Genomic DNA, 15,331 nt, shown 5'->3' with positions numbered 1-15,331 from the left:
TTCCTGGGTCTGTGTGATGAAACCTGTTGTGCGTTGTTTGTACTCTGAGAGCTAATAATGTTCTGATTTTGACTTTATATTTGTATGGCTTTCTTTTTTTTTTTTTTTTTTTTTTTTGCCCCACAAACATCTTTCAAACAAATCACCATGGTCAGCAATTCAAAAATCAGACGGAAAATTGCGGGCTCAGGAAACAACCCAGAAGTTACAAGGAAAAGTGGGCACTATAGGACACCTTCATGTGCCTCATCCTCTGGGCCATGGAGATCTTCCAAAAAAAGCAGCCCCTTTCTTTCTTCTCCTCTTTTCTGAGTTCCTCTTCACAGTCTATAAACATCCCCAAGTTCCTCTCAACTTAAATCCAAACCCTCCCCCCCATGCCACATTCCCACCCCCTCATCTCGTGTCATTCTGCTTCTCTCCCTCCCTCAATCTCTGCCTCCTCAGCAAAATGTCCTGGAGGCGCTGTCTGAACTTCCTCCCTCCCAGCCAGCTCAGCTCCTGTCCCTCGGGGCGCTGAGTCCCATTCTGCCCCCAGGATCAGTGGCCAAGGGAGTCCTCCTGGTCCATGGGCTCTGACCTTTTCTCCCAGCTCACCAGCAAGATGGTTTCCTCCAGATGGGGGACCAATCTGATTTTTTTCCCCTGTAAAGTTTGCTTTTCAGATCATTTGAGGCTTTGCTATCTTTTAGAAGAGGAAAATAGACAAGTAAAACAAATGAATTAAGAAGTATCTTCCACTCAATATTGATCCATATCTGCCTTAGACCATTCTCTTTTTCTCCCCATTAAAATATTGAGAAAAATTATCCAGAAAGACTTCTGCCCTTCCGAGGTCACAGGAGACGAGGATGTCTCTAATAAGCCACCTTCGGGTCATTTGATGCTGGGGGTGGAGGGATACTGACTATGGAGTAACGACAGGACCCAAACTTTGCACATTTAGACATTCATCCGTAGAAGCCTGGTGAGAGAGAAATGAGCTTGTCGGGTAGGGATTCCAGCAACTGCTGCCGATACCCAGGGTAACCTGAAGGTCAGCTTGCTCGGCCATGGGGCATCAGCCAGGTGTGCACAGAACCTCGCACTTTGAGCGCAGCTATCCCCGGCTCACACAGTGGTGCCCCATGTCCTGGGTCTGGCACCCTCCTTGGAAACAGAGTTTCGTCTCTATGAAACGTACCACACATATCCACTTATGTTCCTGTATTTTCAACTTTTTAAAAGTTATATATTTGAGGGGCGACTGGGTGGCTCAGTCAGTGAAGCGTCTGCCTTCGACTCAGGTCATGATCCTGGGGTCCAGCCCCATGTAGGGCTCCCTGCTCAGAGGGGAGTCTGCTTCTCCCTCTCCCTCTGCTGCTCCCCCTGCTTGTGCTCTTGTGCTCGCTCTCTCTCTCTCAAATAAATGAATAAAATCTTTTTTAAAAGTTATATTTTGAAAATGGGATTGTGGAGGAAATCTGTTTTTGCTTAGTGGTCAGGGGAGGGCTTGGGGATGGCGTGCTTTGCAAAATAAGGTTCAACGCAAAAGCTGGTAAAGCGAGGACCGACATCAGCCGAGCCTAGAGACGCCGAGTCCCAGAGCTCGTGCGCTCCCAGGACTCGGGGAGGGGACGCGCTCTCTGAAACCGGTCCCGGCGGTGCACAGCCCACCGGTCGGGTGCCCCCAGCCGCGGCCAGGCTTTCTCTGAAAACGGCCTCGTTAGAGGGGGACCTAGGGAACCCGAGGGCAGCCGGAGCCAAGGAGCCGGGCCAGGACAGGCGTACCGCCTGAGGATACACCGCGCCCAAACCCGCCCCGCCCCCGCACCCCCCACCCGGCCCGGCGCGCCCAGGCCCCGCCTCCCCACGGCATGGAACCAATCCGCTTGCCTCCGCTGGGAGACGTCAGGTCAGAGGGCGGGACGACGCCCTGCTCAGCTCCGCCCCAAAGCCCCTCCTCGCCAGGCCCGCCTCTTCCGACGCCACGCCTGCGCAGACGGTCACGCCACGGCCCTGCCTCTACCCTGTGCGCGCGCGCGGGGTGGCAGCGCTCCCGTGAGGCAGTGCGAGGCGTGGAGCGCGGCGGCGGGCTTCTGAGGGGGCGCGCGCCGAGTTTTCGGAGGTGAATGGCGCCGGTCTCGCCCTTCCAGGGAGTCGCGGGGCGTGGGGCTGTGGGAACGGCGCCGATCCCGCAGCTGCTGCTTCTTTCCAGGCGTCCCTGGGGACTCCTTTCAGGCGCGCGATTAGTCCGCGCGGCGCAGCCGGGGTCCTCAGCACTTGGAGCGGGGGCGAAGGCGAGGGGTGAGGACAGGGAGCGCGAGTAGAAGCGAGAGGTGGCCGTGGGCGGGGAACTCGTGGCCCGTGAGAGACTGAGGGGGCGTCCGTTGGGAGGCGGGGCGGGGCCTGCCCTGGTCCTCGGAGCGGTGGAGACGCGGGTGGGGGCGGGGCCTCCCGGGCAGGGGGGCGGGGTCGCTGCTGGTGCTCCGGGCGGCTGAGACCCGGGCGGGGCCGCTGCTAGTCTTCCTGGACCGCTGAGACGCGGGCGCGGGCGGTCGCGCCCAAACTCCACCGAGCCGGGCGCGCGGGTCTGGGATCAGTGTAGTTTGTCTTTAACGCCAGTTCTTCAGCTTTCGTGGGTGTGTGTTTTATTTACGCGGGTCCATGTGGCTCGCGTGTGTGCGCGGCGGGCCGCCGCCCCTCGGGTCCCCTTGGAGCGTGGGTGGTAGTTCCGCAAGTGCCAGAAGTGCCGCAAGTGCCCTTACCCTCTGCAGCTTTGGTCCTTGTGAAGTCACGGGGGCTTGGTTTGTTTGTTTGTTTTTGCTTCATTTGGGTTTGGGGGTACAGTCGGGGTGCAGCGTCGTGATGAGCTGGCGAGCTGGTTGCTGCTTTGTCTTCCTGCCGGCCGTCCCGAGCACGCGACGTTTCCCTTCTCTGACGGGGGCGTGAGGTTCGGCTTGACCGTGGATCTTAAATTTGAAGCCGGCTGTCGTCTGCCCTAGGTCGGCGGTGTGGACACGGACTGCTGTGTGAACGGCGGATGCTGCCCCGGGTCGTGGAGGTAATGCTCAATTGACTCTTTCTCAAGAACTTTTCCAACTGAGGAAGGGTGGGGAGGAGAGGCCGCCTTGCCCGGCTGGCTCAGGCTTGTCTATATACGTTTGTGTTGACTTAGGCCGAGTGATGAACTGACCTGCTGTGTCAGATACGGTGTATTTTAGGTGCCGATCTTTGGGACGGTTTTCATCATTTTTGCAGTGTACTGAATGGGACCCTGATGGTGTAGTTTGTCTTCATCAGACACCTCAGCCGTAACTACCTCTGCGTTAGATGGTTCCCAGATACTCTGATATTTATCTGTACTGCTTTTCACAAATACGGTTGCTATATTTGTGGTCTAATACTTGTTTTTTACTCCCGCCCCCTAGGAGAAGTCAGATTCTAAAAGTATTTTTCCCTTCTCTATGGACTTAACATAAAATTAGTCTGCGTTTGGGTCTGTTTTCTAAATACCAACAAACACCATAAGCTCAAATCCCCTACAAATTCACTGGGTTCTTCAGCCATGATTTGTGGGAAAGACTTTGTGGAAACGTTAAAAAAAATCAATTATCCCAAAGCTGATATTCTTAATGGGGAAGATTTTGACTGGTTGTTTGAGACTGTTGAAGATGAATCATTTCTGAAGTGGTTCTGTGGAAGTGTGAATGGACAGAATGTATTGTCTGAGGAAGAATTGGAAGCTTTTAGCATTCTTCAAAAATCAGGCAAGCCCATCCTAGAAGGAGCAGCATTGGATGAAGTTCTTAAAACCTGTAAAACTTCTGATTTGAAAACATCTACCCTGGATGACAAAGAGCTAGAGAAGTTAGAGGTTGAGGTTCAAACTCTGCAGAAATTAAAGAACCTAAAAATTCAACGACGTAATAAATGCCAGGTGATGGCTTCGGAAACAAGCCACAAATCTCTGAGGTTAAATGCTAAAGAAGCAGCAGCCACTAAAAGGCTGAAGCAGAGTCAAGGAATTCTAAATGCCATGAATACTAAAATAAGTAATGAACTTAAAGCTCTTACTAATGGAGTTGCTAAACTGATGATTTTCTTCAAACATTCTAATTTGGATCAAGGGGCAAATCCACTGGTGTTTTTATCTCAGTTTTCCTTGGAAAAATATCTAAGCCAAGAAGAGCAAAGCACAGGAGCATTAACTTTATATACCAAGAAACAATTTTTTCAGGGTATACATGAAGTAGTCGAAAGTTCAAATGAAGAAAATTTTCAACTTTTAGATATACGGGCACCATCTATTTGTGATAATCGAGAAATCCTTGAGGAGAGAAGGCTGGAGATGGCTAGGCTGCAGCTAGCTTACATTTGTGCTCAACATGAGTTAATTCACTTGAAAGCAAGTAATTTGAACATGAAGTCAAGTATACAATGGGCAGAGGAGAATCTTCATAGCCTCACTAGAAAGGTAAACATGAGACTGGACTGGATCCATACTGTAATTGTTTGTAATAGAAGATATGTTAATAGTAAAGTACTTTTAGAAAGGAGGATGAAACAAGTAAATTTCTGAATTTGAAATTTGTGTTGGTTCAGACTCAGAGGATACTGAAATTCCCTCTTTTATGACATCTAGGTAAAGAGCGTGTTGCTTTGTCATAGGTATTCCACTTTATTTGCTCCTTGTTGGGTGCTATTGAAGTCAGGGATCCAGTTTGTTGGACTGAAACCCTGATTTTTTTGTTGAGAATGTGCAGATAAGTGCACATACCCATCTGCACTCCTGGAAAGCTTACTTTCTTAGTTACATAACCACTACATAATTGAGTGAAAATACAACTGAAACTGAATACTAGCACCAAGTTAGTTCCTATAACTGACATAAACTTTGAAATAGTGTATGAAGTTTTGTCATTCTTTGCAAGCTAGGAGAATAGCTACTAGTATTATTTTAGTTTTAAGAAAATTTAAATAGTATACATTTGCATTCAGTGAGTAGTGTGCTAATGATTTTTATTAAGACAAGCATGACAAGATTTGTAGCCATTCATAGCCATTCGTATATATGTGGTAGTAATAGCATTAAAATTTAGCAGTTTACCTTTGGCTTAGTCTATGTTTTTCCTTTTTTATACTGTAATTTTGGCTTTTGTTAATAATATGAACTTAGTTTTTATTAGCACGATATCTGATGACCCCAAATGTAAAGTAAAAATGATTTTAAAAGTATTTCAACTTTATACTTACAGCTTTATCATTTAATTGCTTTTTCTGTGTAGGCTCTTGGCAAAGATAATTTGGATGCTAAAATTTCTACCTTGAACAGTGAGATTCTGAAACTTGAAGAACAAATCTCTCATATGAAAGATAAAAGTTTGTCTGCTGTGATAAAAGAGAATGCCCAGTTATTGAATATGCCAGTCGTAAAGGGAGATTTTGATCTACAGATTGCTAAGCAAGACTATTATACAGCAAGACAAGAGTTAGTTTTAAATCAGTTAATAAAGCAAAAAGCATCTTTTGAACTTCTACAGTTATCATATGAAATCGAATTGAGAAAGCATTGGGACATATATCGTCAACTTGAAAATTTGGTTCAAGAACTTAGTCAAAGTAACACGATGCTCCACCAGCGATTAGAAATGCTAGCAGACCCGTCAGTATCTCAGCAGATAAATTCAAGGAATACCATTGATACCAAGGACTTCTCTACTAATAGGTATGCTTCTTTGTTTCTTTATTGCTTTTGTTTCTATAAAATACTGTATAGAGTGTGAACTAAGGTTGTGGAAGTTTAAAACATAATTTGCATTCTGTGTTTGGCTCTCTGTTCTCTTCTTTCATTTTTCTTGTATATGACTCTTTTGAATATTTTGCTCCTTTTTCCATTCATATGAAAGCCAGAAGTAGCTGTATCAGAGCTGAGGTGGATAGGTTGGAGGAGTGAATGTATATACAAGGTCTTATTCACCTTTAGGCACTATTATTTAGATGTCTTATTTGAGATTGGGGCAGGAGTTTTAACTACAGAGAGTTTGAATAGTGCACAGTGTGTGTACTCAGTATTGCTAGGCAGAGAACTGATTCCATTCAGAGAGGTTGTCAGCTGAAAGAGGAGAAGACTGACTTTGTTTCTTCTCAGGTGAGTCTATGAGAATGAATGCTACCTCCCAATCTCTTTTTATCTAGAGTTTAAGCAGTTGATGGTAGAGGGATACTAAATTTGGAGTACTAAAGTAGTCAAAGGACTCAGAAATCTGAAACCTACTCCTGATGTTTCTCTAGTACTAGAGGAAAATCAATTAATCCTATATATATATATATATAGAATATATTCTATATATATAAAATATTTGAGAGAGAGGGAGACAGCAAGTGAGCATGAGCAGGTGGAGGGGCAAAGGGAGAAGGAGAGGGAGAAACAGATTCTCTGCTGAGCAGGGAGCCTGATGCAGGCCTGGATCCCAGGACCCTGGGATCAATACCTGAGCTGAAGACAGATGCTTAACCAACTGAGCCACCCAGGCATCTCTCCTTTTTTTTTTTTTTTTTTTCTTATTAATGAGATGAGGGGCATGGAAAGGGTGGCATTCACATCATGACTAAGAATGGTGTCGTGTCGTCCCCCCCCCCCGCCCCTGCCAAATTGTGTAGTCACATCCCTGGGGAACAAAATTGGCAACCTTGGACTTGAACCACTTTTGTGAAATCTATTGCAATTTATTAAAATAATTAAAATAAAAAATATATATTTTTAATTCAGATAATTCAGAGGAAAAGGAGAAACCCTTTTTGTCAGAAATGTGCAGAAAATACTGCCTCACATTTTTCTATTTGTTCCTAAGGATTTTCTGCCATTAATATTTGAAGTGTTAAAGTAGCCTAATGGTTCATTAGGAATTTAATTTTATAATTAAATATGGATAAGACTGGTGTAGCAAGTTCACTATTTCTGTAGTCTCTGTTTACTTTTTTTTGACATTTTATATTGTTTTCATTTTTTGTCTCTTAACATCTGCCATTCTTTAGCAATAGATATATGATGTGAACAATTTAGTCTGTGGTTGACTTGACCTAGGTGTCAAAAGACAGGCAGAACTCAAACCTAGATCTTCTATTTCAGGTTCATTGCTATTTCTACTATATCATAGGTGTATTCTGTGACAGAAATGTTTTCTTGAGAGCTGTCTTTGAAACATGCTTTGTTTGAAATAAGCTAATGGCAGTTACAAGTCAAAAAGTATATTTAAAACTTGGGAGATGAGAAAGTGGAAAGCAGATACAGTAGTTACAATACGTATTTCTGTAATGAGATGGTATTTTAGGTGGAATATTTTGGTTGCTTGATTTAGCAGCAGATTAATTTTTTTCCAGGTTAATATTTTTAATCTGTTATATATCTCCAGATCTGCCCAATACAGTGGATTATAATTTTGAGAATTGTACTGACTTGAGAATTTTTTCCTACATTTTTTATTTTCACCTTTTAGGCTTTATCAACTTTTAGAAGGAGAGAATAAGAAAAAAGAATTGTTTATAACCCATGGAAACCTGGAGGAAGTGGCTGAGAAATTAAAAAAGGATGTTTCTTTAGTACAAGATCAATTGGCAGTATCTACTCAAGAACACTCTTTTTTTCTGTCCAAACTGAATATTGATGTGGACATGCTTTGTGATACTTTGTATCAAGGAGGAAATCAGCTATTGCTTAGTGATCAGGTGGGTGCTTGCCATAGTAACTGAAAATGCTGTAAAAAATGTTTTATTTTTTATTTATTTATTTTTTAAAAGATATTTATTTATTTATTAATGAAAGACACACAGAGAGAGGCAGAGACACAGGCAGAGGGAGAAGCAGGCTCCACGCGGGGGGAGCCCGACGTGGGTCTCGATCCCAGGACTCCAGGATCACACCCTGGGCCAAAGACAGGTGCTAAACCGCTGAGCCACCCAGTTACCCCTAAAAAATATTTTAATTTTTTTAAATTAATTTATTTATTTATGATAGTCACACACACAGAGAGAGAGAGAGAGAGGCAGAGACACAGGCAGAGGGAGAAGCAGGCTCCATGCACAGGGAGCCCGACGTAGGATTTGATCCCGGGTCTCCAGGATCGCGCCCTGGGCCAAAGGCAGGCGCCAAACCGCTGCGCCACCCAGGGATCCCCCTAAAAAATATTTTAATATAGTTCTGTCTTACATAGTTAGTATTCCATTTTATGAAATTCCACAATTTAATTATCTGTTATGTTGACAGACATTTAAGTTATTTTCAGTTTTTGCTATTGTAGATCATACTGCTGCAGATGGTCTTACTGTGTGTCTCACAGCTGTGTGTGTGTACACATAGGGACACTCCATCACTGAAGAGTGGAATTGTTTTTTCCAAAAACTAAACCTGTGATATGCAATTCCACTCTTCAGTGATGGAGTGTCCCTATGTGTACACACACACAGCTGTGAGACACACAGTAAGACCATCTGCAGCAGATTTTCTCTCCTCCTGCCCCTGCCCCACTCGCATGTGCCTGTGCTTGCTCTCTCTCTAAAATAAATAAATCGTCAAATTCATTTGTAGAAGTTTATGTATTTCAAGTGCTGATCCTTTGTCAGTCATGTGTGTTATATATATTCATTCTCTATTTATAGCTAGTCTTTTTTACTTTCTTTGTTTTTGGCTTTTTTTTAGCACTTTAATTTTTATCTAGTTTATTACTCTGTGGTTTGCCATTTTTTATATCTCATTTTTCATATTTTGTTAAGGTTTGTTCTTAACAGCATAATGATAGTCCTTTTTACTTTATCTGAAAGTTATGCTGTTCACTTTTAGTTCTTTAGTCTACCAGGAGTTTATTTTTATGTGTGATAGGAGGTAGAGTTCTAACTTTATTGTTTTTAATTTTTTCTCCCTATAAACAAATTGTCCCATCACCACTGATTGAGGCATACAATAAAAATAAAATCCCTCTCTTTCTGGTGAAGGGAGCCTCTTATTGTGAAATAAATGATCCTTGAGTGCCTTTTTCTTTCATATCTCTTTGTTAGATACTATGGGCAGGACCAGTTCTAAACCTTAAACTGAGTTAAGTGTAAGAGTCTGTAGGACCCAAGTGATTCCTGCCTGGCTTGTAATTCTATCCAGGGGCTCTTCCACTTCAGACCATTCTGATCCTGAGATTGTTGGTATCCTGTGAGTCCTTGGCTTATTATGAAGAGGGTCTCCCATCTGACTTCCCATTTTCTGTGGACTTTGGGCTTTGATTTTCTTCCCACTCATCTTGTGAGTCTCAAGAATCCTAGGTTCTAATTTTCCAAGATTGGTGGTTGCCCTAGAGTAAAGCTGCTCCTGGACTGCCTTACCAATCTGGGATGTTTTATGGACTTGTAGTTCCTTGATGCCTTGTTATCTCTTCATTGCTTTCAGAAAGCTTTTGTTTTGCTTGATTTTTAAAAAACTTCATTTAGCCTTTTACATTTTTTTCTTATGGAAGGATTGATTTGGATAATTAACCTACCTTTTCTTGGAATGGGAATGCTTATGACTAGTTTTTTTAAATAATATTTTTATTGTAAAATATAAAATAGTTCTAACCATTTTTAAGTGTACAATTCAGGGAAATTAAGTACAAAAGTACATTCATATATTGTGCAACCATGATCACTATATATTTTCCCAGAGCTTAATCATCCCAAAAAGAAACATTAAATAATAAATAGTAACTTTTCACTCCTTCCTTCTAGCCCGAGATAACTTCTTTTTTTTTTTTTCCGGGATAACTTCTATTCCACTTCCTGTCTCAATGAATTTGCCTGCTCACCTAATAGAAGTGAAATTCTATGTTTATATGATTTAAGTTTTATCCATGTTGTAGCATGTGTGAGAATTTTATGCCTTTTTATGGCCAAATAATACTTCATTGTATATATGTAGTACATTTTGTTTGTCTATTGATGGTCATTTGGGTTGTTTCCACCTTCTGGCTGCTGTGAACATTGGTGTACAGGTATCTGAGTCTCTGTTTTTGTTTCTTTGGCGTATATGCCTAGGAGTGGAATTGCTGAATCATGTGGTAGTTCTGTTTAACTTTTTGAGTAAGTGCCTAACTTGCGCAGCAACTGCACCATTTTATATTTTCACCCACTGTGCACAGGGTTCCAGTTTCTCCATATGCTTGTCTACACTTGTTATTTTCTTTTTTTAAAAAATATATACTAGGTATCCTAATAGCCTGAAGTGATTAACTGTGATTTTTTTTTATAATCTATTACTGATTTTGTCTTCTAGATTTATTAATTTTATAAAAACTTCCCATGATGGTAGATTTGAAAATGTATTGTTTTGACTCTTTCAATTTTTCCTTTATATTTGAGTTTATTTTATTTTTTATTTTTTTAAAAGATTTTATTTATTCATGAGAGACATCGGCAGAGGGAGAAACAGGCTCCTGTGGGGAGCCCAGTGTGGGACTTGATCCTAGGATCCTGAGATAATAAGCTAAGCCAAAGGCAGAAGGTCAACCACTGAGCCACCCAGGCATCCCTAAGTTTATTTTATAAGTTACAGTTGGTCCTTGAAGAACATGAGGTTGAAACATGGGTCCACTTGTATGCAAATTTTCCTCAAAAAATAAATGCAGTGCAGTACTGTAAATGTATGTTCTTATAATTTTAATATTTTCTTTTTTGTAACTTTATTATAAGATTATAGTATATAATACACATAACATATATACAGATATGTATTAGTCAACTGTACATCAACAGTAGGCTACCTACCAGTAGTTAAGTTTTGGGGAAGTCATTTTACACAAATTTTCAACTATACAGAGTCAATGCTCTAACATCCCCCCCCCCCGCACCATATTGTTTAAGGGTCAGCTGCATATCTAATTTTAAAATTGTGGTGAATTATTATCCTGGTGGCTTGAAATACAGTGAATTGAACCATTTAGTATTACATAATGATCTTCTGTATTTTAACTGTGCTTTTTGTCTTAACATTTTTTTGTCTGATTAATAGTCCTATATACCATCTTTCTTTCGGTTAGTATTTGAAGGTATGTATTTTTCACTTTTACTTATACATCTCTCTTATTCTTCCTTTTTACTTAGCATTATGAAATCATTTTTACTCTGAATGATTTTAATTTTTATGTTACAGTAATTTCTGTAACCAATGTACCATTGAATATTTTGCTAGTCTTTTTGTTTGTTTGCGTTTGAACAGCAACATGTATATCTTGTGTATATAGCTTTTTGTTGTTGGATACTTTCATTTGGATGAATTCTTGGAAGTAGGATTATTGGGTTTCTTGGGTATGTACATTTTTCTTTTGGCCTTTGATGCTGTCATACTGCTTTTCTGAAGAGTCACACCTATTTTCATTGCCACCAGCACTATTTAAATATCTACTGGATACCATCAGTTATATGGTATGCTGTCATTTTATGAATTGCTAAAAAAGAAAAAACTTTCAATTAAACTGGCACAATACTATCTTATTAGAATTTTTATTGAATACTTACTAGAAGGTATCTTTTAGGTTCAGGCATAGATTTTTATCATATTACTCTTGAATATACACATTAAAAGAAAGAGACACAATTAAAGTGGTTAGGGTATTTCAGAGCTTCACACTTAACATGCAGTTCTATGTTGTTTTTTGACTCAAAATTATTGTCTTTATTTTTCTACACTATACATTGAGAGTGTTGGTGATAGCAAAAAAACCTAATAAACCAATTAAAAAATGGACCAAAGATTTGAATAGAGCTTTTTCCACAGAAGACATACAAATGGCCAACAGTATATATGAATAGTTGCTCAGTGTCACTCATTGTCAGGGAAATGCACATCAAAACCACAATGAGATGTCACCTTACACCTGTTAGAGTGGTTAGTAGCAAAAAAGCAAAATCAGGGGCATCTGGGTGGCTCAGTCAGTTAAGCATCTGACTCTTGGTTTTGGTTCAGGTCATGATCTCATGGGTCCTGGGATCAAGCCCTGTGTGGGGCTCTGCCCTCATTGAAGAGTCTGCTTAAGGATTCTCACCCTCTGCCCCTCCCCTCACTCATGTGCTTATGCATGTGCATGCACTTTCTCTCTCTCAAATCTTTTTTAAGAAAGCAGAAGTATTTACAAGGATGTGGAGAAATTGGAACCCTTGTACACTGTTTGAGGGAGTGCAAAATGGTGTAGCCACTGTGGAAAATAGTGTGGAGTTTTCTTAAAAAAGTAATGATCCATATGATCCAGTAATTCCACTTCTGAGGGTTTAAAATTTAAAACAAAAGAATTGAAATCAGGATCTTGAAGAATTATTAGCACTCCTACATCCATTATAGCACTATTTATAGTAGTCACATTATAGAAATAAATGTCTGTCAATGAAGGAATGGGTAAAGAAGATGTGATATATACAAAGTCTTATTTAGCCTTAATAAAAAGAAACGCTGTAATATGGGATAACATGGATGAACCTTGAGGAAATTATGCTGAGTGAAATAAACCAGTCACAAGGACAAATAATGTATGATTTCACTTACAGACATATCTAAAATAGTCAAACTCACAGAGGCAGAGGGTAGAATGGTGGTTAGCAGGGATTGGAGAGAGGCAAATGGTGGTGTTTGTTTTTTAAAGATTTTATTTATTTATTCATGAGAGACAGAGAGAGAGAGAGGGAATAGCAGGCTCCATGCAGGGAGCCTGAAGTGGGACTCAATCCCGGGTCTCCAGGATCAGGCCTTGGGCTGAAGGCGGCACTAAACCACTGAGCCACCCGGGCTGCCCGGAAATGGGTTGTTAATCAAGAAATGTAAAGTTTCAGTTATGAGAGGTACATAAGTTTTAGCGATATGCTGTACAATGTTTTGCCTGTAGTTAACAATACTGTGTTGTACTCTTAAAAATCTATTAAAGGGGAGATCTCATGTTAAGTGTTCTTAACCCAATAAAAAAAATTTTTTAATGTTGGTAATAAAGCATTTCTTATGAATGGCTAATAATAATTACATGATGCTCTTGATTATAAATTGGTATGGATTTCAGATATTTTAAAATGTGAAAGATTGCATCCTAGAATCATAAAGTATGATGATTTCACTATAATCTTACTGGGTGTCATTATTTAATGTTTTTCCCTAACCCAGTGAAATATAAAAATGCCATCTGTATACATTTTAATTTGCATTTTTGTTGTTAATGAAGGCTATTTTTCAGTATCTGTAGGAATATTATCTTAGCAACTATTAAGATCTTTAGTACTGAAATTGAGGGTGAGATTGTAGTTTCTCATTCATGTTTACCAAGTTTTTCTTCAAGGGGAAACTACTTAATGTAGATATTATTTGATTTTGTTAAAGTGTAATTGAGGAAGTACTGCTCTCTAGAACTGGCATTTATGACAGGTGTAAAGCAGTCATTTTTGAACTTGTTTATTAGAATCATCAGGGAGCCTGTTGGGAGTTTGAGTAATTTAGTACGGAGTGAGGTGCAGGAATATGTATTCATAACAAGCACCCCAGGTGATTACCATGTTCATGAACCATACTGAGGACGTGCAGAAGGCTGAGATAGAGCTACAGATTTTCTCTTTGATGATACTAGCTGGAAATTTATAGAAGTAGAATACTTAATTAGAAAGCCGTAGAATCTTGTTAATAAACAGGTTTTAATGTTATGAAGTGAGGCATCTCAGTATATTTAAATGTGAAGAGTCTGGCATATCTAGGTTTGGTGTTTTTTTTTTTTTTATAAGATTTTATGTATTTGGGAAGCCTTGGTAACTGAGCAGTTCAGCATCTGTGTTCAGCTCAGGGTATGATCCTGGGGTCAGGAATCAGGTGCCGCATCCACCTCCCTGTGAAGAGCCTTCTCCCTCCGTCTATGTCTCTGCCTCTCTCTCTGTCTCTCTCATGAATAAAGAAGTAAAATCTTAAAAAAAAAAAAAAAGATTTTACTTATTTAAGAAACAGTGAACAAGCACAAGCAGGAGGTGGAGAGAGAAGCAGTGACATGTCTAGGTTCTTGAGCAGAATTACATGGCAAATCAGAATTGTTGAATGTTTCATGTAATTCTATTTTCTGTAACACTGTGAAAAAAGAAAAATGGATATTTTTGTTGAAATACGACTTTTTTATTGGTAATTGCTTCATTTCAAGGCTTTCTCCGTACCACTTTTATCTAGAGTAGACCGAGATTATGCTAAAACAAGATTCAATCAATAAAGTGGAGTAATTCTCCATTAAGGAGATGATGTTCATTTTTCTATCTCTAGTTTCTAAGACTGTGCTGGTCATATGGTAGACATTTAGTAATTGTTAAATGTATGAATATGCATAACAGTTGACATATCAAGTACTCTTCAGGGAGTAACAGTTTGCTTTGAATCTCTTTAAATTGTCTATTGAATACTGTTATAATTGCTCTTAACATAGAATTTATATTAAACCTACTGTGGGGGGCACCTGGGTGGCTCAGCGGTTGGGCATCTGCCTTTGGCCCAGGGCGTGATCCCAGTCTGGGGATCGAGTCCTGCATCAGTTCCCTGCAAGAAGCCTGCTTTTCCCTCTGTCTAGGTCTCTGCCTCTCTGTATCTCTCATGAATAAATTAATAAAGTCTTAAAAAAATTAAAAAATAAATCGATTGTGGATTTTTAATTGAGATTCATTTATCATTAAAATCATGGGAATAATTATTCTACCATTTGGATTTTTTTTTTAAGATTTTATTTATTAGAGAGAGAGAGGGAGCATGAGCCAGGGAGAGAGGAAGAGGGAGAAGCAGACTCCAAGCTGAGCAGGGAACCTGACTCAGGCATGATCCCAGGTCCCCAGTATCATGACCTGAGCTGAAGGCAGACCTGAACTGGCTAAGGCACCCAGGCACCCCTATCATTTGGATTCTTTGCATGTAAATTATATTTTAAATTTATAATTGCTATTACAAATAGAGATTTTGTAGTAAAAGCATTTTTATTTTCCTTTTAGGAGTTAACAGAACAATTTCATCAAGTTGAATCCCAACTGAATAAACTAAATCATCATCTTACTGATATTCTTGCTGATGTGAAGACAAAAAGAAAAATTTTGGCATCTAATAAGCTGCATCAAATGGAAAGAGAATTATATGTATATTTTTTAAAAGATGAAAATTATCTGAAAGATATTGTGGAGAATTTAGAAAACCAATCAAAGATTAAGGCTGTTGGTTTTGAAGTTTGAAAATTATTAAAAACTGAATCTGTACTACAGAGCTATGCTATGTTTTAATGTTTTATATATTAGGAGGAAAATGTAGCTAATAAACCCTACTAAAATTTTAAATTTGATGCCAGTG

At 40.0% G+C, this 15,331-nt stretch overlaps 1 protein-coding gene across 5 annotated transcripts; it reads left to right on the top strand.

Annotated features, from left to right (window-relative positions):
• Nucleotides 1-1,986: 1,986 nt before the first annotated feature.
• HAUS3 (HAUS augmin like complex subunit 3) lies at nucleotides 1,987-15,323 on the top strand. 5 transcript variants are annotated; one of them, XM_055326276.1, is made up of 6 exons: nucleotides 1,987-2,107; nucleotides 2,985-3,043; nucleotides 3,411-4,456; nucleotides 5,268-5,707; nucleotides 7,479-7,707; nucleotides 14,983-15,323. In XM_055326276.1, exons 3-6 carry the CDS (start codon nucleotides 3,548-3,550, stop codon nucleotides 15,214-15,216), a joined length of 1,812 nt encoding a protein of 603 aa, XP_055182251.1. In that variant the 5' UTR covers nucleotides 1,987-2,107; nucleotides 2,985-3,043; nucleotides 3,411-3,547; the 3' UTR covers nucleotides 15,217-15,323. The 5 variants fall into 5 exon arrangements, with proteins under 5 accessions (XP_055182251.1, XP_055182250.1, XP_055182254.1 ...); XM_055326279.1 differs by lacking the exon at nucleotides 1,987-2,107 and adding an exon at nucleotides 2,142-2,286; XM_055326278.1 differs by lacking the exon at nucleotides 1,987-2,107 and adding an exon at nucleotides 2,494-2,621.
• The last annotated feature ends 8 nt before the right edge of the window (nucleotides 15,324-15,331 follow it).

Source organism: Nyctereutes procyonoides, unplaced genomic scaffold (assembly GCF_905146905.1).
Source record: "Nyctereutes procyonoides isolate TBG_1078 unplaced genomic scaffold, NYPRO_anot_genome, whole genome shotgun sequence".
In the NCBI taxonomy this organism is placed as follows: Eukaryota; Metazoa; Chordata; class Mammalia; order Carnivora; family Canidae; genus Nyctereutes; species Nyctereutes procyonoides.
The sequence above is the reverse complement of the archived record's forward strand: the minus strand, read 5'-3'. Positions and strand labels throughout refer to the sequence as shown.